The sequence below is a fragment of the Neodothiora populina genome, assembly GCF_041146345.1.
Source record: "Neodothiora populina strain CPC 39397 chromosome Unknown canker_contig_16, whole genome shotgun sequence".
Classification (NCBI taxonomy): domain Eukaryota; kingdom Fungi; phylum Ascomycota; class Dothideomycetes; order Dothideales; family Dothioraceae; genus Neodothiora; species Neodothiora populina.
This window is the reverse complement of record NW_027191409.1, coordinates 1,265,313-1,288,531: the sequence shown is the minus strand read 5'-3', so window position 1 is coordinate 1,288,531 and position 23,219 is coordinate 1,265,313. Positions and strand designations below refer to the sequence as shown.

Sequence of the window (23,219 nt, the reverse complement as noted above, 5' to 3'; positions counted from 1 at the left end):
ATTGGCATTCCACAAACATCGTTCGTGAAGATACTTATAATTAGTACATCTGCAATGATTGCCGTGACTCTGGGACATGTAAAATATTATATGTTCGAGGCATAAAAGGGCGATCTTTGCGAAGATGAGATAGACAGGCTTGGAATCAATATTTACAGTGATGTTGCCAGTGTCAACAAGATTGCTAGCAAAGGAATCACTGGAGCTTGAATGAAGAGCCGCATCGATGCTTCGCGTTCATATACGGCTGTTTTTTCATTCTTTGTCGTGAGACCATGGAGTCTTTACCTCATCTACGACTGCATATTGATGGAAGGAAATCATGACACGATTGCATGCATTCCTTGTAAGAGATCGGGAACTGAGGAAAGGACAAGACTGCCGTCGGTCCATCAGTCATCACCAATACGGGGAGGTGATTTGGAGTCTATGCTTTTGCGGTGTCCAGAATTCCTTCACGCGCGAACCACTTGGTTAGCAGAGCTCTTACTCAGCCTATTACCACTGCATAACGAAAAGTTCGAAGGTCAAAGTCAAGGAACAGAACAGTCGACATGTAGGAGGCAGGGGGCTGGACTCACGATCTTCGTCTTTCACCCTCTTTTCTGAACATCTCAATGACGCGGATCATCTCCTTTCGACCTCCGGTAGCGTCAATGTCCTTTCCTTTCATACTCATGCTGATCTTTTCATTCGCGTTCGCGTGCAACAGCCTGCTTAATAGCAGATGCTGCATGAGGAGGCAAACAAACACACCACAGTCGCTACCGTTCTCTTGTTGAGGCGAGTCTTCCAAGTTTATGAATCGTAAGGGCTTGCCCAACAAGTGACTGATGCGGTGACTCAGCAGCTTGGCTTCGTTTAGGTTGTTCGGTAATAAGCTGTCATAGTGGAACGCGACTCCATCGATGATCGAAACAAGCAAAAGTGACCAGTGAGAGCCACCTTCTGCTACATCGACTGCGCGACAGTCGTTGACCGGAAGGAAGATGTGGGTGGTGTATGTGAAGTCTGGCAGGGCGGATTTCAAGGAAAGCGGATCTTGCGTCTGTAGCAAGAGGAAGGCCATACTCGGACGTAGGAGACAGATGTGTGCCTTGGGGAATTTTGACAGCTTCTCATGCTCGAGGTATTCTTCCCAGAATGCGATGGCCTTTGCGATTTACCTATCAGCGCCAGATTGGAAGGGGATCCATTGAACCCATTGCACTGTAGCCACCAAATCGGACTATGGTTGTGGTTGAGTCTCAAAGTACGTACATTATCCGTAAGCCAATCATTCTTTATACAATCGATATCTTCTCTTGTTACTGCATCCTGCGCATCAGCCATTGTCCCGGGTCGTTGCTGGGTTAGCGTAACATACATCGAATATCATGATCTGGTAAACTCAATCAGCGATTTGTATCTGCACTACTTCCACGTCTCATTCGACAACAGTCTTGCTACTTACAGGAGAGATATGCATCGTCTGGAGCCAGCTATCGAAGGTCCCTCATGTTAGCGCCAAGTATACTGTGTTCGCTATTATCGATGAGGGGCCGTGAGTCTTCAGACGGAAACATGCGGGAGATGGTAAATCGACCAAAGTAGCCATTGGGATAGACTACCGAGTCTCTCTTCTCGAATGCAAGCACAACTCATTCTCGTCGCGTACCTCAGCGCCGAATCTTCGGCTGACACGTCCACCGAAAGGGTGGAAGCCCGAGGACATCCTTGTAGTGTTCTGCAGATGACGTCGTGTTCGGAGGTTGAGATTGAGAATGGATTGGCTGTGGTGGTGTCGATATTACGACCCTGTGTTTCGTGTATCAAGTTGCGCGACTACCTTTTATAGTTGAGGACTTGAGGTATGTAGGTAAGTAATAAAGAAAAGACGAGTCTGTAAGAATGAACTCAACACATCAACCAAGGCGCCTCGATGGCGCTCCAGAACAAGCACACATAAACCGCGCTCCGGCCCCGATAGGTGACGTGTTTCAAGGGTCCACAATTGACGTGGGGGGATCGGCTCTTGATCTGTAGAACAGACGGGGTCCTTGCTTCACTCCGCCAATTGGATGTGGAGAGTTTCATATGAGAACTACAGTAATTACAATGTGCAACGCGAGACGAGTCCGATACATGCTTGTCTATGCTTGTCGCTGATCGACAATGATAAATTATATATAAAGGAACATGAAGCAGGCGTCGAAGACCAAAGCTGGTCATAACATGTATGGCTCGCAATGAGCAGGAAGTGAAGATACACAATCATACCATCGTTGCTACTCATAGAAAGTCCTGTAGGAAAGCAAGCTTAGTCGGTACGTCAGCTCGTTGTCGCATCTCTTTCCTATAATCGATTCGACTAAGCTCGACGTTCTTCATGTCATTTCCCAGCCGCTCTACAGTTTGCTTGTAGCCCACTTCCAGTTCATTCTTCGAAGCAGTGGTCCCCTTGACAAATTGCTGCAGCATTCGCTCGCGTGACGCCTCCATTTCTTCGACGAGTCTGGTACAGTCCTGATAGTAGTTCTCGAACATTTTCCTGGTGGCTGTTTCGGCGTCGACGAGAGGCTTCACAAGTTCGTGTCCCATCCGGAAAAGGACATCGTATACTGGACGCTGGTGGGACGCAGCAACTTGCATGCGCTGTTCAAAGCTGCTGACCAGAGAGTCTGTTTTTGCCTGTTTGTCTGGAAGTTCCTGAGATATGTCTCTGGCTGTCGACTCCTCGACGTTGTTCTCGGCTTGGGTCCCCCCTCGCAGTGCACCACTGGCCTCATCCGCAGCCATAGTTCGATTATGATCTCCAGCACCACATTCCGCTTGTACAGTGGTTGGAACACCATCTGAAATATGAGCGGGGCACAATTTTCCTTGAGCTTTGGCACTTCCAAGTTGTAACTCAGCTGGCTGCTGGTTTCGATCCTTGTCACCAACCTCGTCATGCAACTCACGATGAGTAATGGCGCTAGGGCTTCGATGAATCTGAGAAGGCAGCTCTATGGCATCTACACCTTTGCCGCCTATCAGTGAAGGATTGCCGTTATCCACAGTGCTGTTCGTCAAACCAATTGGCGAAGCTCGGGACTTTCTTCTTATGGGAAAGTATGTGCTCGAGATTTGGGGCGACCTTATAGCCAAGTTTTCGTCTCTGGCATCAAGTTCGAATGGTACAAACGCATCTTTTGGCGTGTGACTAATAGGTGAGCCGCCTTCGGTTACTCGGCGCCTCGGTGACCGCGCAGATCTGGCCTTGCGATCCACGGCGGCCTGGAATGTGTGTGGACCCATAGCTCGGTCCGGACCACGCTTCAAGCGCTTCGCTGGTGAGGTCTCAGTGCTGTTGTTGTGCCGCTTGTGGCCAACTTCTGCATCCGTGGCAATCTCTCTCGGAAGATGAGCAGCTACTAGGCGATCGTCATTGACTGGTGAAGATTCGCTGACAGATGCGTCTCGGACCTCTTCGACTTCGGGATCGTCGCCGTCCCGCTCATTCGGGCTTTGCTTTGCGACATCTAGCACTTTTCCAGCAGGGATATCAGAAGTCGAGACAACCTCTGAGAAATGAGGAGCTATCACTTTTGCTAAATTGATCTCTTGCTCTTTATTAGCCTCTTCTCCATCAGGTGATGTTTTTGTCTTTCCTGCGGAAGTGGGGATGTTTTGTCTAGGGCTTGGCTGGTGAACGACAATGTCGATGAGCCCTGATGATCGTGGTGCGAAGACATTGTTTTCGGGGAGTTCTGCCATGATTACTGAGTTGGGAGATTCATCCTGATGTTGAGATGCTCTTCGATTGGTTCTTGAACCAGGCTCGGCTTGCGTATTCATCGCACCGCAGTTTTTAGACGGAGTAACTGGCGTCTCTCGCGCTATTGCGTGGAGCTTGGTTGTTGCCTTCGTCTCTGAGTGGTTTGAAGTCGAATCCACCTCTTTCCTTTCTGCAGGGGTCCATTGCTGAGGTGATGAATCAGACTCCATTGAGAACATCTTTACAGCAGCTGCTGGCCGGTCTACTGATTTTGATACAGGTGGCGTCGCAGGAATCTCGAGGGAGATTGAAGATTGCGCCGCTGCAGCATCTTCAACGGCGGTTGTTTCATGATCGAACACAGGGAGTGCATCGGTACGGTGATTCACGACCGCAGGATGTACTCGAGGAAGTACGGCACGACGGCGCTTTACGCTGCTGTTCAAGAGCTGCATCATCGCCTCCGTAGCATTGCTACAGGCTCGTGCAGGCTGCAAATCTGGCCTTTCGAGCTCCCCCTCACCTCCATACGCATCAGAATCTTCGGGAATAGGTGCAACAGTTGCTTCCGGCCGCACAACACCTTGATTCCGAGCGCCACCTTGACTAAAATGGATCAGATGAGCCTTGTTCATGTGTATCTCACGCTCCGCTCCACGGATATCCTCTACTGTGTAAGTGTTGCTTGGTTGGTTGTCAACCGCTTTTCGCGCTGCTGGATCAATATCTGGATGTGGTATGGTAGGATCCTGTCGTAAGGCCGCCGAGTCTGGTTCTTGAGCTGTGTACCCTGTGTCTTCGCCAGCACCTCTTGACGAAACACTACTTGGAGTACTTGAGGAGCTTCTACTGCCACCCAAAACCACAGGATTGTCTTGGGTCACTCCTGGGTCCGAAACTGGTTGCTCCAATCTTCCCTTGTCATTGTCCGCATGCTTAGGCTCAACTTCGATCTCGTTGTCCGGCGGCTGTCTGGCCTCGACAGATGTCAACGCTTTTTCGTCGGCAACGACAAGTGGGACTTGGTACGGTACTTGTTCGGAAACAACTGATTCAAAGTCACGGACTGACTGGGGTCGTATCTGTTGCTGCGCGCCCTTTCTCTTGGAGTGGCTCAATTCAAGCAATATCCCTGGGTTGCGAGAGGCACGAGTAGTTCTTCCGCTAGCGATGGGCGTTATGGTGGCCTTGTGGTGATAATTTGTGTCAATATCGTCTTCGTCATCTGAATCGGTCTTATGAACCACGTGTTTCTTTTTGCTCTTGATGGCCCCTTTGCGTTTTACGACTGCATGCTGAGTTTTAGTATGGCTGATCACTGGTGATCGACCAAGAACCCCCTGAGGACTAACAGGAACATCCCAGACTGGTTGATCAGTGGCTGTTTCTGTGGTGTCTTTTTGAAGCCTAGGTCCACCCTTCATAGAACGTCGCAAGGCCAATCTAGGCGGTTGAGTAGTTCCACTCCTGTCAGCATCGTTGATGACAGTTTTGTTCTCGTGACGATCTGTGACATCTACTGTCCTCATTTTCACGGCTTCGGACGTCCGCACAGGCGTACAAATGCCCTGCTCAACGACTGCTTTCCATGCTGCTGCCGCTCTCGCGTCCCGACTCTGCTGGAGCCTGCGAGCAGAAGACAACTTCGGCGAGCGTGCAACCCTGGCACGAGCGATAGAAACACTTTTCCCCTTCGTATTTGCATCAGTAGCGACTTCCTCGGCAAGATCGAAGGAAACACTTTTCCCCCTCAAATCAGCATCAGCGATCCCTTCTCCACCCTCAGCAGCACCAGTATTCCCACAGACAGTCCCCTTTTCCACCCTCGATACTTTTTCATCCACTCCCACCACGTCAACAACAGTCTCAAACCCCTCCCTCCTCTCACCAGCACCATTCTCTCCCAGCTCAGGCGAAGCCTCAACACCCCTCATAGAGTCCTCAACAACAGAAACAGAAGCATGAGACTGAGAGCGCGGAACAGAGACTAGGACGGGCTGCTGGGCGACCGAGACCGAGTTCTGATTTTCCGAGCGAGGGAAGGGAGAGAAAGGGTGCCGTGGCGGCGTCGGTCGATCACTGCACTCTATGGCTGAGATCATCTGGGATGATCTGCCGTGTAAGGAAACGACAGTGTGTTGTTGAGAGGTCATTATGGTTTTGAAATGGAATGCGTTGCAAGGTTGAGGATCGCAAGATATTTCAGGTGATTAGAGCAGGGAGGCATCTTTGCTCCGCTCTTTCTCTCTGTTTTGGAAGGTAGGTGCTTTGGGTGAGGATTCGAGCTGTGAAGTTGCGTGTTCTTACAAAAGGGAAGGAGCGGGATTCTAACGTGCAAGGTAGAACCTCACCTCCTGAGATTACGGGTCAGGTAGTCACGGACTCTGCTTTTTATGCTTCGGTTGATTTGATCTGAATTGAAGTGGGCTGCTTATTTATACCTTAGCTGATGATACCTTTTGGTCAGATGTATGCTGGATATGACCTGCGAGATGTAGGAATCTTGTGCGGTTCGTGGAGACGACACCTTGGTTTTGATACATACGAGCTCTAGACTACTTCGAGTAACACTACTACTCTGCCAAGGTAGCTGGCTCCACAACAGCACCCTCGGCCACATTAGCTGGATCGACAGTCGGAGGAACATGGCTACCGGAGTGTTCACCCTCGTCACTGACTACAGAAGCTTGCGCTTCCGTAGGAGCACTCTCTACTTCAGCCTCCATCTCAGAGGGAACGGCAGCTTCACTTGGTCTAGAGTCGTCCTCGGCGCCGCTGGCGGCACCACTGGCAACCTTCTCTTTCTCCTCCTCCTCGATCTCGGCAGCTTCCCAGTCGTCGGCGACGGGCTCCACAACCTTGACAGGCTTCTTCTTCTTGGCACTGAAAGTGACTTTTCCTGACTCTCCTCCCAAGGCTGAGAAAGTGTTCCTACCTACCAGGTTCGATTGAGGTATGAGCCGCTTGGGAGCAGCGCCCTTTGCGGCGACTCGCGACCAGCCATCACCAGGGCCACTGTCGGATTCTCGGCGGGTGACATTGAGAGAAGTGTCGGTATGACAGAGCTGGAGGCTGCCGAGTAATTTGCCTGCGATAGCAGTGGCGAGAGGTGCCTTGTACTCCCGGAGCGACTGCTCCAAAGCCTGAGGATCAAGCGCGCGCGTCATAGCCTTCAATATGATCTCTTCGTTCGGTAAGAACTCAATGTCAAACTGAACAGGCGAATTGTGTGGGATGACCTTCATCATCTCGCCTCTAATTTCTTCAACCATCAAACCAAATCGAGGTCGACTGATGATGTAACTGTTGTAAGGCTCGCCAACTTCGTTCGCGCCACGGGTCTTGTTCGTAGCTTCGTTCTCGGTTGCAGCGATTTTACCAGCTGCAGCTTGCTGAGCAGCCCGGATGCGCACACATTCTGATATGATCTTGTTCGGTGCGCTGACAAAGCGAGGTGATTTGAAGACGAGGACGTGGCGGTGCGGCTCTGGATCCATACTTTCGGAATCGAAACCAAAATCTTCTGCCAGGAGGTGAATGAACTGACGTTCACTGGCCTTCATCGGCTTGAAGCGCAGTCTCTTCTCGTCATCGGCTGCTGCAAAGACACGGAATTCACGTTCCTGCTTCTGAGCCCATTTGGGGTGTGCCTGAAACAATGCAAGCGTCTCGGCGGAGTACGGGATGTGATCGCCTCCATCCACATGCGTTGATTTGTCGATGTTCAGAGCCAGGGCGAGTTTCCTGTTGCGCTCGAGTCTTGCGCATTCTTCATTGCACGAAAGAGACTTTGACAAATTCCCTTCGCTGGTCTTCGAGGCATAGCATTTCATCTCCTGCTTCTGTGCTTGACAGGGGCAAGTGATGATGACCTTGTGAGGACAGGGTTTATCCTCTTTGCAAGTGAAGGGAGCATGGCAAGTGTTCTCGTCCGGGTGACCACAAACAGTCTTGGGCTTGCCACAAGGCTGCTGGCAGGGTCGTCCTGCTGCGTCTTCACATTCTCCCGGTCGATGGCACATTTTCTGACAGAAGTGCGAACCACACTTCAGCTTCTGGCCACAGACCTGTCCGCAGCTGGCGTTCTCCAACCAGCATTGCACGTTCTTCAGGTTCTTTTTCCCGCACATGCATCTCTTCTCGACCAAGAACGGGCACTTGGGACAATTCTCATCGTCCAAATGGCAATTATGTTGGACCTGCGGGTGCCCGCAGGACTTTGGCCGGTTGCACTGGTAGCGACACGGTGGCGGTTTTGTGCCACATGGCAGAGGAGGCTGCAGCACAGTGCGGCCACAGTGGCAAGCAAGCTCGTCGAAGATAGCTTCTCGGCATGTACCGCAAGGACCTTTATGGCACAAATCTTCGCAGAAGTGGTTTCCACACTTTAGTGGACGACCACATGGGCGCGTACAGATATGCTCTGCTTCAAAGCCATCATCGATAGCCCGTGGAGCAGCATCGATGGGCCGACCCTTTCGTTTTATGGCTAGACGGTCCGCGGCTTTGCGCTCGCCCGTACAGCATCTCTCATCGCAAGCATGGCGACCGCAGTTTAGGGTAACGCGGCAGATGCGCATGCACTGCGGTAGTTCCTCGACACCTTGGTGACAGATGGTCATAGACGTAGTTCTCCCGCAACGGCACTTGATAGGCACCTGCTTCAAACATGGCCTGCATTCGCCGGAGTGACATAGCTGCTCGCACGCATGGCCACATGATAATTGCTTCAAGCAAGGCCTTTTGCAGTTGGGAATTGGATCTTCGCAGGACGACCGTACTTGTTCAGAGAAGTCAGATAAGGCGGTCTTTCCGCAGGGACAATGGGTGACGGTGTCGGGAGATCGAGGACAGTGGCTGGGTTGGGCATCCTGAGGGTGGCATTTCCTTCCACATCGATGGATGATGCAATCGAAGGCACGCTCGCAGGCGTTTGTGCACTCGAATAGACCTGTCCACTCCTCGACGACATCTTTGCCGTCATCTGAACTGTGGAGAACCTCGCTGGGCTTCTCGTCGCCGCGATCCGCGCACAGGATAGCTTTCTCGACTTGACCGCAGTAGCATCGAGCATCGACTCGAACTTCACAGGCGCCGCACAAGCCTTCGTGACAAGGCTTCGGACAGGTATGCTCGCCGCAAGGCATTGCATCGCCGCAAACCTCTCCGCAGCTCCATCCACTTTCGTAATCCGTGTCAAGACACCTCCTTATTGTCTCATGCTTGCCACAGAAACACATCTGGGTAGGCCCCATGTGGGTGCATGGCGGACACGGACCGGCGTGACAGGTAAGCTGGCAGGGGTGTGGACACTTCCGGACTCGTTCCTTTCCGCAGGAGTTTCCGCACGAATGGGGCGGCAGACCGGCAAGGGAGCGAGGCTCGATCTCTTTCTCACACCAGCAAGTGTAGGTCTTGGGCAGGACATCTTTTGGCAAATTGCATCCTGGGCACCTCCACTGCCTCGGCGGTGGAATGTCACCGCTCTCTAGATTTTGCTGGCGTGCAGCAGCAGAGCCCTCGTTTGAAGACCACTTTTTGATACAACTCAAGTGGAAGACTGTCCAGCATGTCTTGCATGACCAAACTTTGGAGTTACGTAGTACTTCGTTAGTGCAGATGGCGCACTCGTAGTGGCCGTTGTCAATGTCGTGATGTGTGCGGGAGGCAATGTCTGGGGCGGTGGACTTGGATAACCTTCTCCTTTGCGAACGTTGGACGTGTGCGGATGCTTGTGACGAGTGTGACTGACCGGGCACGAAGACGTCGGCGTCTCCTTGCAGGTCGGCGGCGGTCGACGAGGCAGATTCCTGGGTGAGTTGGCCACCAAACGCTCTTCCATTCACCGTCCGATTTTCTGCTCTGGGTTCCCGGTTTCTAGTATTGCCACCTCTTCCGCCTCGGCCACCTCTTGCTTGTCTCTGTCTCGCGTTTGGGTTGGGTGTCTCAGTAGAGGAGATGTCAGCACTGGATGGGTCGGTGGATGCGGGAGTGATGCTTGATGGTCTCATGGCGAGAGGTCCGTCTCTTGCACCGCGTCCACGTGCGCCAACGCCTCTCCTTCTGCCAGTGTGACTCTGTGACGGCTGGCTCTGGGTTTCGGGGTGTAACGCGGACTCCTGGGTGTTGGTGTTCGGCGATCTTTCCCCTCGCGGTCTGCGTGGTCGTCGTCCTCTGGATGCTGCTCCGCCACGGGAAGGGTCGGCTTGCGGTAACGGGACTGCGTCTACAGCAGACATGGCTGCTATATCTTGGGGATGCAGACAACAGGAAATAGACTCAAGTGTCTCTCTCGTGTGTGTCTGAGTAGCAAGAGCGAGTCGCGCCACAACAGGAAGTTGCGTTGGACTGAGGAACAGCAAGAGTGGCAAGCACAAGAAAGAAAAGCAGGCTCAAATAATATGCGGCCTGATAAAACAATTGAATGTCTGACAAGGTGACTTTTTGCAAGGCTTGCAGAGTACAGGGGACCACGCTTACTAGAAGACAAGATACTGTTCTTGAGAAGTGAGAAGGTGGTGGCGAAGTGGGCAGCGTGTAAATCTAGTTTTATTTACTCTTGGTGTTCAGCACATGATGATTACCTACTCAGGACAGGGTCACTGGCGAACAATTGTAAGAAAGGTCGATGGGGAAGGCACATGCCCCACCACTGGAGATGACGCTGTGACGGAGTGAGTGACTGCCCTGAGTTGGAAGCTTGAAGATGTCTGACTCACTCCCGCCCGTGGTTAGCGTCGTTGCGGACTGCGGGATTGCCGATCCACCGGTAATTGTAGCTGCACCTTCCCTGTGTTTCTCGTACTTGTAAAGGAGACAGAGGACAGAGATGTTCATCTAGTGATTTACCTAGTAACCTCCTTCTACATCCGTCTGTGACTCACGGCTACATCTCGACACATCTCCGTCCCTTACACAGTGTGAGTCCTCCCCTGTGCAGAATCCGCCAAGGCGTCTCACAGCAGCGCCGGACCGATTGCGCGCCGTCAAATGTCGGACGATGGATTCACCTCGCCCCAGGGCACCAAACGCACCCGCTCAGATGTAGAAGCAGAAGAGACGGCAGCGAACAGCGCCAATGGCAACAGCAATGGCAATGGGACAAACGCGCAACAGGACGGCGCTGAAGACACGTCCTCCGACGAAGACGACGACTTCGGCCCCTCTCTGCCCTCGACTGCGCCCAAGAAGAAACGGCGAAGACTGCCCTACGAGAAGCTCTACATCGCCGCTCTGCCTACCGCGACTCGCTATTCCAAGTCATTGATGCACAAAGACCAGCTCAGCTTCGTCACTTTCACCCCCCATACCGATTTTCTCATCACCAGCGCCGTCGACGGCTATGTCAAGTTCTGGAAGAAGGTCTCTGGCGAGATTGAGTTCGTCAAGGAGTTCCGCGCCCATACAGGCGAGATCAAGAGTGTCTCTGTCAGCGCCGACGGCAGGAGCTTTGCCACAGCTGGTGCCGATGGCTCTGTCAAGATATTCGATGTCATTACTTTTGATCTGCTCGCCATGCTGCACCCAGACATTGTGCCGAGATGCGTCTGTTACGTTCACGGAAGAGGCGCGTCTTTCCCGCTGCTGGCTGTCTCGAACGACACAAATAACCTCGTCAGCATCTATGATGGACGAGGCGAGAACACTACGCCGCTGCAAAAGCTGGACAAGCTACACAGGTCGCCCGTGTCTCTCATGGCTTACAACCCGCAATATGACTGTGTCGTGTCGGTCGACGAAGGAGGCATGGTCGAGTACTGGAGTCCAAGCAACGCCTACGAAAAACCCGACAATGTCTTTGCAATGAAAAGCTCTACCAACCTCTTCGAGTTCAAAAAGGCTAAATCCGTACCTACGTCAATCACAATGTCTCCGACCTGCCAACAATTCGCGACGATATCTTTCCCGGATCGCAAGATCCGTATCTTTGACTTCCCGACAGGAAAGCTGTACAGGACCTACGACGAGTCCATCAAGACAATCACAGAAATGCAACAAGCAGGCACGGCGATAGAGAAACTAGACGACGTAGAATTCGGACGCCGCATGGCCGTCGAGAGAGAAATCGAGCAACACGCATCCGTCAAGTCTCGCATGAACGCCATATTCGACGAGACGGGCAACTTCCTGCTCTACGGGTCTTTACTAGGAACAAAAGTCGTCAACACGCTGACGAACCGCGTGATGAAACTCTACGGCAAAGAAGAAGCCTTCCGACCTCTGAACCTCGCTTTATACCAAGGCCAACCCGACAAAAAAGGCGTAGTGACAGTGCAAATGGCAGCGAGCGACAATCCCTTACTTCAAGAAGCCGAAGCGCGCGATGCCATGCTCGTCGCGACAGGACCAGGCAAAGTGCGCTTCTACATGTTCACCAACGAGAGCATCGACACGAGCGGTCTCAAATCCCGCGACGTGCACAACGAAAAGCCCAAGAACCTTTTGTCCGCGCAAAACCAGCTCGAAGAGAAAAAAGCCGCCGAGAGCAGCTCCACAGCCACAATCCACACCACCCTCGGCGACATCCAGATCCGTCTATACCCTCAGCACGCACCCCTCGCGGTCGAGAACTTCGTCACGCACGCGCGCAACGGCTACTACAACAACATCATCTTCCACCGCGTGATCCGCAAGTTCATGATCCAAACCGGCGACCCGCTAGGGGACGGAACAGGCGGCACGTCCATCTGGGAGCGCGAGTTCGGCGACGAGTTCTCGCCTGCGCTGCGCCATGACAAGCCGTATACGGTCAGTATGGCCAACGCGGGAAAGAACACCAATGGCAGTCAATTCTTCATCACGACGGAGAAGACGCCGTGGTTGGATGACAAACATACGGTTTTCGGACGCGTGGTCAAGGGCATGGATGTTGTGCATCGCATTGAGAACGTCAAGACGTACAAGGAGAAGCCGCAGGAGGATGTCAAGATGATCAACATCACTGTTGGTTGAGTTTCTTTTCTCTTCGAGCTTTTCTCGCTGCGGCTTTTGGGAGAATCAAAAAGAGCAGGAAGAAGAAACTCGGCAGGAGAAGAACAGAACATGGATGCAGTGAGTGCGGTGCTCGTATATGCTGCGCTCTGTTCTTGTTTCTCTTCAATTCAAGGTGACTTGTATATCTAGCTAAAAAGCCATATTGTCTGCGTTACTCGTGTCATTCGTGTTTTATTTCCCACTAGCGCATCTATCCTCCCCTCCTAGAGGAAATATATGCAGATCTCGTTGCACTCGACTACCACCATCCCTTGCGTAGGTATACGTCTTGACCTATACGACCCAGGGCACGGCCATGGCTCCTCCAGCTGCAGATGTGCTCCGAGGCAGAGCATTCGCCATCCATCACTTGGCCATACGATTTCCATCAGCAGCGGATGATTGGTGGCTTGTTGAAGTTCTCGTTGGCGAACAACAAGGTCGAAAGCATGGATATAGTGATAGGGGTAGCAGCGATTCCGAGGGATGTTGTCATCTTGGATGACTGATGTCAGTCTGCCCACTTACTCCGCGCTAGGTCGTTCTGGTGACGGCCTTCTCATGTCTACATGCGCGTGAGCACGGAATCATCTAAAGTCGACCAGACAGGACAAGCAAGAGGCGTGGTGGTGCCCTGGTTTGCGATATTCTTGGGGAGGACACAGATACGAAATCCATGTGGCTCGCTGAAGTGGGAATGTGGAGGTGCGGCCAGTGACCTTCAGTGATACTCAGAACGGGTCCGTCTACTGCTGTTGGCAGCCGGCGTCGAGGTCTCCGAGGGCTTCCTGGGCAGCGCTCATGTCCCCTACTAGATCGGGAGGCGGCGATCCAGCGGCTTGCATCTAATTGGCGAGGTCAGTGAATGCAGTATGGATGCACGAAGAGTAAACACACCTTTTGCATCCTCTCGACAATGTACTCCCTGTCTTCGGTGCTCTCGTCACTGTACTCCTTCCTCTCGAATCTCGCGACTATCTCGTCGACCACCTTTTTCTGTTCCTCGTAGCGAGCCAGGTCCTCTTTCGAGCACTTGTCTTTGTTGCTGCTGAGCCAGGCGGGGAACTTATCGTGTAGTTCCTTCATAGGGTCGTACAGGATGTCCTTGTTGGTCAACTGCTCCATCATGCCCATGAGCATCTTGTTGAGATCCTCTTCGCTGCCGCCGCCGAAGCCTCCACCCTCCATCTCCTTGAGCATCTGAGCCAGCATGTCTTCTTCGCTACCGGCGCCGGCAGCGGCTGCTGAAGCCGTCTCTCCCGAGTTCTGCATGCGCTCCATGGTCTTGCGGATTGTGTCTTGGAAGGAAGACTCGGCAGGTTTCTTGGTACTCGACGAGGCACTTGGTTGAGCAGCTTTGGTGGTCGCTGGCGGTGGAACAGTGGTGGCCGGAGTCGCATTGGGCTCCTCGGCAGCAGCGGCAGCCGTGCTCAATTCTTTCATCATCTCCTCGAACTGCTTCTGCATGTCCGGGTTCTGGTCGAACTGACCCAGTAAACTAGCCATACCGGCCTGGAGTTCCTTTGCAAAGTCATCATCCTCTGTGGATGCCTGAGGCGCAGAAGCAGGCTTTGGAGGGGCAGCTGTCGCCGGTGCGGGGTTCGTGGGTTTTGTGTCTTTTAATGTCGTTGTTGAGAAGTCGTCGAGCATATCTTGGACGAATTAGTCATTGCATTGTCTGTGAATTACATCAGATTCAATACCATCAAGATCGGACAGGTCATCTTCATCTGGGTCAGGAGCGGTTTCCGGGTTGAAACGCTGCTCGGCTGTCTGCTTGTCGGCCATGATCGATCTCACTTCTTCGGGAAACAGGTTGGTTGTGAGTGAACTGAGTAATCAGACCAGGATATTATACAATATGTACGAAAAAAGGTCACAGGTGACGGGTTAGAGTGAACGGAAGTGTTTGCTTGATAGAGGAAACAAGGCAATGCTGCTACTGAGGCACAACTGCCAAGGGCCGAGGTGAATGTTGTACCAGTATCTCGCGTTACTCCGAGCCTCGCTGGTGCTGCAATTATCAGAGTCAGTCTAGAAAGTTGCACTAACGAGGTAAGGTACCTAGGTATACAGTAGTAGCCACGTCAGACACACACCAGTAATCAGTAGACATTAATAATAAAAGGCAAATCGACAGTGGCTGCCTCACTGTACTGTATGATACAACAACAAGACCTTATTTGGACGATCCACTGCGAGGGAGCGTTTAGCCGCTTCAGGCAAACTTTACTGTTGTTCTGTCCATGGCCCTGGTTCCCCAGCTCTTGGAGGACGACGGTCACTAATCCCAATCATTGCCGTAGTGTGCAAGCACAGCAGTGATACAAGATGATCAAGAAAATCAGAATGCCGGGCGGTGGACATTGTTTGCATTGTTTGATGTGCCGCATTGTGATGCCGGCGGGACAGGACATTGATGTTTGGAAGTTCGTCTTTCCTTTCCTACAGTAAGGCTCGCCACGACCAACACAACTTTCTTTCCTCGTGTGTTATTGGCAGTATCCCTCTGTCATTCCGCTCTCACCCTCGACTTGCACTTTCCATCACACCAGCAAGACATCTGCCGCGATTCCTGCATTCCGCTGAATATCTACTTGACAAGCACCCCATCACAAAGCGTTCACTAGACTCCTGAGCCATGTCTCTGTGTCAAAATCGTCTCTCAGAAGAGAGGTAAGCAGCTGTGCCACTTACGCTTGTCGTCCAGCGACTGAAAGCTGCCATAGGAAGCAATGGCGCAAAGACCACCCATTCGGCTTCGTCGCAAAACCAGTCAAAGGCCCCCAAGGCACTCTTGACCTGAAGAAGTGGGAGTGCTCGATTCCTGGAAAAGACAAGACGTTATGGGAAGGGGGTCTCTTCAAGCTGGAAGTCTCGTTTCCCGATGGTATGCAGAAACCCATCTCACACCACTGTCACACACATGAGATCAGCCGCTGACATGCCATTTACACAGAGTACCCAACAAAGCCCCCAAAGTGTATGCAAAGCGCCGACTCCTACTAGACATCTCATGCGTCTGGCGCGCGCTAATGACCACGGACAGGCAAATTCGTGCCCCCACTCTTCCACCCCAACGTCTACCCTTCCGGCACCGTCTGCCTGTCCATTCTCAACGAAGAAGAAGGCTGGAAGCCTGCCATTACCATCAAGGAAATCCTATTAGGCATCCAGTCACTACTCAACGAGCCGAATCCCGACTCTCCCGCCCAGGCAGATGCATACAACCTTTTCAAGAAGGATCGCACTGCTTACGACAAGAAAATCAGACAGGTCGTCCGGGATAACCCAGCTCCCTAGACACGGCAAGGGAGGAGCTGCTCACTGCTGACATTGTATACCCCGCGCATACACAAGGGACTTTCGTCTGCCGCAACACATAGACAGTCGAGTGTTTGCCCAGCTCATGACACGAATCACGGCCATATCCTTCCCTTTGAGGAACTTAAATACAAGATCGCTCAAGACACGATCAAATCACGACGTCCAAGGCGTACAACTCATCGGCTGAACACGACAGTACCGGCACAGAGGTATTGACTGCTGGTCTCTGACTGCCTTTCGTCAGACACGAGCGAGCGGGACCCGCTGATACGAGGGAAGAAAAATCTCCTTTTCCCCCACTCTGAAGCCATCGATGGATAGCAAGAAACCATAGGATAAGGCTCATTGTGGAAGGTCTATCTATATTCTGCATATCGAGAGAAAAAGAAAAGAGGGACTTCATAAAGCCAACCTTATCCACTTCCCACATTTCTTGTTTCTGTTTTCATGAGGAGATCCTGTAGCAGTTCACAACGCGAGAGCCTTGATCGCAACAGCGGCGACGTCTTCAGGCTTTTCCACCATGGGCAGATGACCAGCACCCTCGATGATGACGCACTCGGTGCCACTGCTGCCATATCTCTCCGCCATGTCCTTCATAGTCTTTGGCAGAACGCCGTCTCCGCTTCCAGCGACGAATAGACCCTTGACCTTGGCCCCTTTCATGAGCGGCTGCATGTCGTATTCCCACAACGCGCGCACGCTGCCCTTGAATCCCTCGAGGCTGTTCCTGACAACCATGTCCTTGACGCGCTCGCACTCCTTTTCCATCTCCGCCCCGTCGTAGCTCTCCTTGACGAACCATCGTCTGACCGTGACCTCTGCCAGCTCGTCTCCCACAATCTTCGTGTTGCTGTCGTCGGCGGCGCTGGCGTTTTCCTTTTCCGCAATCGCGATGCGGTCCGTCCACGCCTTGCTGTTGCCCGCGGGGCTCTTGTCGTTCGTGTCGCACGAGGCAAAAGCGCCGATGCGGTCGGGGTAGTTCAGTGCGGCGTTGAGCACGGTGGCGCCGCCGAGACTGACGCCCATTGCGAGTGCGGCCTTTGGCACTTTGAGCTCGTCGAGCAGCGCGATGATGTCCGACGCCAGCAGGTCGACCGTCACGGGCGTCTTGCTGAGGTTGTTGTAGCGGCCGCGCGTATGGTAGCGCAGCACACGAAAGCCGGACTTGCTCTTGCTCAGGAAGGAGTCGACGAATTTGTCCCAAATGCCCCATTCCACGAGGATGGAGTTGCAGAGCACGATCAGGGGCGCGTTGGGGTCGGTCGTGTTGCTTTCGATTCGGTAAGGGATGTCGACACCGTCTTTTGTCGTGATGTACGACTCTACTGCTCCGCCGTTGCTTCCGGAAGGGATCGTGCGGGTCTTGGTCGGCGGGTTGTCCCACGGCTTACGGCCTGCAGAGATGAAACTGCCAATGTCGCGGGGCGCGGCACCGAAGTTGTAGAAGAGCTCGTAGATGCGCATGGTCCGGTCTTTGATGACGTTGGTCATGATGTCTTTGGCCCACGGGGTTGTGGTCGCAGCCTTGAACTCGGGGATGTCGAGGCCCTTCCATTGTGACGGCGAGAACTCGTGCAGGGCGAGATAGTCGACTGTGTCCTTGCCGTCGATCTTGGCCGTCACGAATCGCCTCGTGCGCAGCCATCCGGGGACCTTGGTGATCATGTCCGTGTGCTCCTCTTCGTACCACTTGGAGATCTGCCCGGCGTCTTTGTCAGGGTGAGGCGTCAGCAGCGCAGAGAGCACGATGTTGCCCTCGGAGGCATTCTCGATGTTCTCAAGTGGCTTGAAGGCAGGAGAAGAGCGAGTCGAAATCAGATCGTAGCTGCGTCTGTCGATCTTGACGGACGGTCTGATATCCCGCTCTCGCTGGCTTTGCACCGGGGATCCCCGCAGCGCGAGATAGGCTTCGCTGTTGAACTCGTCCATCGACGGCGTGTCGTAGATTGCCATCCATTCTGGCTGTGCGTCGCTTCCGGAGCTGCCATTGAGGTCAATGGCTCGGTAGCGGAAGCCGTTCTTGATGAAGGGCAGACGCAGCCGATTGGGTCCATGCTCGTTGTTGTACCAATCGTGGAACTCTGCCGCCGGAAGAGACGACGAAGGCTGCATCGTCACGTACAGGATGCCCGGTGTCTGCGCCATTTTGTTGTTTGTGATGTAGCGTAGACTTGAGTCTTATAGATGGTATATATCTCACGGTCCTGAGCTCAGCTGTTCGTAAAGCTGATGTATGGGATGCAACAACACAAGTAGTTCAATCACAAGAGAGATGATCCAAAGCTGTGGAAGGAAAAGGTGTGTATGGACGACTATTGTAAAGTGAATATCAATTCAACGACAGATACACAAAAGCTTCAAGATAGCAAAGCACTCTGTAGAAACACAAGAAAATCGCAAATGTCATCAAAGAGTGACCGATGGTACAGTACTTCGAAACGACCCAACGCACATACCTCACATACTCACCCCTCACCTACCGTCACAAGCTGCCGACAGCCAGCCAACAGCTCAAAACAAAATGATATTCCTCCCAAAAACGCGGGTATGGACAGCGGCACCCCACGCGAGCGGCTGCTGCGGTATATTCCTCGGAGCTTGCCTACTGCCTACCTACCCACCTTACTCTCACTGACCTCACTTGTCTTCCTCCCTTGTCCAAGAAAACCCCCACTGCCAAAGAAATATGCCCATAATGACCCAATCCTCCAAAGAACTACCCCACGCGCGCTCCAGCATGCCGCAGACATTCCCACTACACGTTTGCCCCACTAAAGCCCCGAGTCCGTTGCCCTACCTTAAGCGTCCGTGCACAGCATGCATGCCGATTAACTGCCCCTCACTTCGCATCGGCCTCGGAGGTTAAGGTCGGCAGAGAGCTAGCGGGCGCCCGCAATTGTTTGCGCTGCTGTGCGGTAACGGGATCACCACAGAGTAATTAGTTCCCAAGAAATTTGGATCGGACGGTCCGGTGTGGTCTTATATCCTTTCTTTTTTCTTGGTAATTGCGTGTTGCATCATCGCTGCGCCTTGCTTGGTTTGATCTCTTCCCGGCCCCCGGTCCGGTAGCGATGGGCGGAGGAGGCGCAGCGGTGTCGGCGGGGAAGAAGGAGTGCACCTCCGTCCGCCTGGGGCCCGCACGCGTTAGATGGATGGATGTAGGTCATCGGTGGTGCATCCGAGCGTTCGTTTGCACGGAGACACTGTGGTCTGGTATCTGGGTGGGTACGTACAGTAGATCAAGATTCGGGATAGGTGGAAATGACGATGCTACGTGCTGTAAGTGCGGGTCTGCGTGAGAAAAAAAAGTGTAGATGCGATGCAGCGGGCGCGATAGACGAAGAGGTGTGATGAGATATGGTCAAGGCAGCGGCAGTGGCGATGGCTAGAGAACGACTTTTGGGGTTGCGTTTGTTCGTTTGTTTCTACAGCTAAGATCTATCTTAAAAGCTCAGTCGTACCAGATGGCGTTCATGCCAAACCCAGGCTCAGGGATATCGCAGTGAGCCACGCGACCAAGGAACTCCTCGTTCCACCTGTAAATCTCCACGAATCCCTTTTCGTCGTCTGTCAATGCCAGCCATTCATCGCTCCAGTCACACGGACTGATGGCATTGGCGTGACCACCACTGGTTGGTGTCGGGTTCAGGCAGATCTGCTTCTCGATGCTGCCAGTCTCGGTGAGCTTGAATGCGGCGATGTAGCCTGTGAGACTTGGGGAGTTGGACCGCGATGTGGCAAACAGATATTTCCCACTGTTTGAGAGGAAACAGACATCTGAGCGGTACATTTTCGGATAGATTTCCTGGTGACCCGGGGGCACGAGCGGATAGATCTTGTGCGTAGGGACTGGCATGTGCGTTTGGTGATCTATCACATACTCTGCGAGGCGGTTCCCGCCCTCCATCAGTGCATAGAGATAGTTTCCTGTTGGATGCATCGCCACCCAGCGGGGGTGGTCCCCCTTTCCGGGTGCCTCGACACTTCCAACGGTCTCGAGGTGGCCGGTCTTCGGGTCTTTCTTGTGACACCAAACTCTGTTGGCCCACATGTCTGCAGAGTAGATGTAGCTCTCGGTAGGATCGAACACCATGCCGTGGATTGCGGTTTCAGGGCAGTACTCGTAGTTTTGGGTGTTCTCCTTGAGACCGCCCTCTTCGTCTACCGAGAACACGTTTCCATAGCCGGCGTAATCGTAAAAGGGGTTGCCATAGACATTGTATGGGGGCTTTTTCGCCGCCAATACAAATATAGCTCGAGTCTTCGTGTCTGCATCATTGGCCTTAGGATGACCGCCCAATGGATGAGAAGATTGATGTACGATCTCGATCGGGCTCTTCACACTGAAGCAGTTCCACTTCTTCATTCCCGCACCATATATGTTTTTCTTTGCATGCTGAACGGAAAGGGACTCTTAGAGATGGAAGACTACATTGCAAGTTTACCGACATCTACTTACATCAAAGGTCATCCACGAGATTGGTTCATCCTTGGGAATCTCCGTTCTCTTGATCAGTTTCAAAGTCAATTTCTCGTCATCGAATTGCAAAGTGAAGATGGCTCCTGGAGGAGTCCAGGTCCCCACCATCAAATGATGAAGCATGTTTCTGGAATGTGACTGAGAGAAGAAGCGGCGGGGTAAGAGCGGTTCACGGCAAGACAGCAGACGTCTGAAATGAAACACGCGGACAGACCTGCCTGCTGTGATGATCGAAGATGGGCACATGAGCAGAGTACGAGCTCCCGTGGATATCCAGACACTACATGACAAGACAGCTTTGCGGCTCGCGGGCCAGTGTCGCAGCTAATTTGACATGATGACACTCGGCTTCGGTTCAAGGCAAGTGAGGTGTGGATCGGTCGCGGTCCCGACCCTGACGCTAGAGAGGGTTTTGCGGAGTGCCGCAATAATCGTTCGGACGGTGATTGGCTCAAAAGCGCCAAGAGAGCATAAAGTACTTCCCCAGGCTCTCCGGAGTGTCGAGACGGCAGGCATTTTGCCCCGCCTGGACAAGCCGAGTGTATTGCCGTCCGATCATGAGGGCTCGAGGGGCAGTTGCTAACTGTGTCAGTACAGTCTTGTCGAAGAAATAAGTAGAGCCTGTTCGCCTGCCATGGCTTGGAAACTATTCTCTCATCCATCTCTCTCTCTTCCTTTTACTCCATTGACTTTGTCCAATTGATCATTTTTACCCCAATATCAATCTCCATCATGTCTGACACCACCAAGAATGCCAACGAGTCCAAGAAGACTTCGCGATTCGACCCCAACTTCACCCAGAATGTCATCAATGCCATTGGCCCCAAGTGTGATGACAGAACCAGAGAGATCTTTTCCTCTTTGATCACTCATCTCCACGACTTTGCCCGTGAGGTCGAGCTCACCACCGAGGAGTGGATGGCCGGTGTTAAGTTTGTCAACTGGATCGGTCAGATCAGCACTCCTCAGCGTAACGAGGCCCACCGTATGTCTGATGTTCTCGGTCTCGAGTCGTTGGTCGACGAGATGGCCCACGCTCAGATGTCCGAGGCCGGTGACATCCCCACCTCCTCCGCCATTCTCGGCCCCTTCTGGAGCCCCCGCGCTCCTTTCCGTGACAACGGCGACACTATCATCAGATCCCCCCACGAGGGTCTTGTCACCCTCATGAAGGGCAAGGTCCTCGACTCTGTCACCAAGAAGCCCATCGTCAACGCCGTTGTCGACATCTGGCAAGCTTCCTCAAACGGAAAGTACGACTTCCAGGACCCCGACAACCAGGAGGACAACAATCTCCGTGGCAAGTTCAGAACCAACGAGAATGGCGATTACTGGTTCTACTGCCTCCGTCCTACCGCCTACTCTCTGCCCACCGATGGCCCCGCCGGTGCCATCTTCAAGCTCCTCGACCGCCACCCCTTCCGTCCTGCCCACATTCACCTTATGATCACCGCAGACAACTACAAGGGCTGCGTCACCCAGATCTTCCCCAAGGATGACCCTTACATCGCCACCGACACTGTCTTCGCCGTCAAGGACGACCTCGTTGTCGACTTTGTTCCTTTCGAGGACGGCAAGGCTGTCAGGAAGCTCGAGCTCGACCTCTCTCTTGCTCCCAAGGACCAGCCCGCCAAGGGCGATCCCACCCCTTCCACTGCTTAAGCAGCTGTGTCGACGAAAAAGAAGAACTGATGAACTTCAGTACGAGGAAAATTTGGTGGAAACTGGATATCCCCCCACCACGTCTTGCAAAGTCATGTTAGCGATGTTTCCCTGTCGATACGCAGATGGAATCTTTTTTTTCAAACTGTTCATACAACCCGGCGTTATTTATACTTTGCTTTGGGGTTTTATATACTCTTGCTACATAGGCAAAGTTTACACAAATGAAATATATCAATACCCAGATTATAAATGAGACTCTTGCGATTCGTGTGACAATAGATTCAGAACTTCACCCACCATTATTATTTCAAGATGAACAAGGTCAAGCATAGAGATACATGGAATAGACAAGTTCGGTTCGCCAATCATGTAAAGCAAATACTTGCTCTGTTACTGAGCAAGTTATTTGCTCAGTTAAAAGCTTAGAAATGTAACATAAGTGCAAGATTGACAGTGCACATTTCATTGTTGGCAGCTATGTACTGGTCACGCTAGGGAATAGTAAGTAAGCTGTCGAGTCTGCGGCGTGGATTTGATTATCGTACAAAAGGATTACTAGATGTCAAGGGTAATGGTGTTGACGATGATAGAGGCGTTAGGGATTGGTAGGAAGGTCCTTGGTTTCTTCGGACGACTAAAGTCTACAATCGCGAGAGAAAGACTCGTAGACCGGCAGAGCCAGAAGTTCGGGCAGCGATTGTGTTCATCTGAATCGAATGGAGAATGGGTGCAACGTGAAGGGTTCGTTAATTAGGTCGAAGTGAGGTCTTTCTAGTGGTCGCTCATAATCGATGCTTGAACTCGGCTCTTCTCGGTCGAGTCATGCATGGAAGCGGACAAGACGCCGCACGAGTAGTGGACGAGCGAAGACGATGTTTGCACGCATCAATGTTGTTTTGCCAAGCTCCCGACGCTACGTAGCCCCCAGGATTCATCATAGGAAGGCACCTGTATCTTACCCTTAGTCTGTGTTATAATAGGTAAGATAGCAGTCTAATATCGAGGACTAAGGTGTTCACGATTGCATATTAT

General features: G+C 52.6%; 7 protein-coding genes across 7 annotated transcripts; 3 read left to right on the top strand and 4 right to left on the bottom strand.

Annotated features, from left to right (window-relative positions):
- Positions 1 to 392: 392 nt before the first annotated feature.
- On the bottom strand, positions 393 to 1,714 carry AAFC00_003771 (uncharacterized protein; the record flags this gene model as incomplete). Its single annotated transcript, XM_069343294.1, has 5 exons — positions 393 to 453; positions 582 to 1,153; positions 1,261 to 1,310; positions 1,454 to 1,481; positions 1,658 to 1,714. The coding sequence occupies 5 exons, from the start codon at positions 1,712 to 1,714 to the stop codon at positions 393 to 395; spliced, it is 768 nt and encodes a 255-aa protein (XP_069201120.1).
- Positions 1,715 to 10,729: 9,015 nt separating this feature from the next.
- AAFC00_003770 (uncharacterized protein) lies at positions 10,730 to 12,691 on the top strand (the record flags this gene model as incomplete). The annotated part of the gene is made up of 1 exon (XM_069343292.1): positions 10,730 to 12,691. One exon carries the CDS (start codon positions 10,730 to 10,732, stop codon positions 12,689 to 12,691), a length of 1,962 nt encoding a protein of 653 aa, XP_069201119.1.
- A 767-nt stretch (positions 12,692 to 13,458) lies between these two features.
- On the bottom strand, positions 13,459 to 14,500 carry AAFC00_003769 (uncharacterized protein; the record flags this gene model as incomplete). Its single annotated transcript, XM_069343291.1, has 3 exons — positions 13,459 to 13,557; positions 13,610 to 14,364; positions 14,416 to 14,500. 3 exons carry the CDS (start codon positions 14,498 to 14,500, stop codon positions 13,459 to 13,461), a joined length of 939 nt encoding a protein of 312 aa, XP_069201118.1.
- An 853-nt stretch (positions 14,501 to 15,353) lies between these two features.
- AAFC00_003768 (uncharacterized protein) lies at positions 15,354 to 16,015 on the top strand (the record flags this gene model as incomplete). The annotated part of the gene is made up of 4 exons (XM_069343290.1): positions 15,354 to 15,388; positions 15,442 to 15,602; positions 15,672 to 15,695; positions 15,762 to 16,015. The coding sequence occupies 4 exons, from the start codon at positions 15,354 to 15,356 to the stop codon at positions 16,013 to 16,015; spliced, it is 474 nt and encodes a 157-aa protein (XP_069201117.1).
- Positions 16,016 to 16,507: 492 nt separating this feature from the next.
- Positions 16,508 to 18,187, bottom strand: AAFC00_003767 (uncharacterized protein; the record flags this gene model as incomplete). The annotated part of the gene is made up of 1 exon (XM_069343289.1): positions 16,508 to 18,187. One exon carries the CDS (start codon positions 18,185 to 18,187, stop codon positions 16,508 to 16,510), a length of 1,680 nt encoding a protein of 559 aa, XP_069201116.1.
- Positions 18,188 to 19,493: 1,306 nt separating this feature from the next.
- On the bottom strand, positions 19,494 to 20,645 carry AAFC00_003766 (uncharacterized protein; the record flags this gene model as incomplete). The annotated part of the gene is made up of 2 exons (XM_069343288.1): positions 19,494 to 20,438; positions 20,502 to 20,645. The coding sequence occupies 2 exons, from the start codon at positions 20,643 to 20,645 to the stop codon at positions 19,494 to 19,496; spliced, it is 1,089 nt and encodes a 362-aa protein (XP_069201115.1).
- A 609-nt stretch (positions 20,646 to 21,254) lies between these two features.
- Positions 21,255 to 22,184, top strand: AAFC00_003765 (uncharacterized protein; the record flags this gene model as incomplete). The annotated part of the gene is made up of 1 exon (XM_069343287.1): positions 21,255 to 22,184. One exon carries the CDS (start codon positions 21,255 to 21,257, stop codon positions 22,182 to 22,184), a length of 930 nt encoding a protein of 309 aa, XP_069201114.1.
- Positions 22,185 to 23,219: the final 1,035 nt, after the last annotated feature.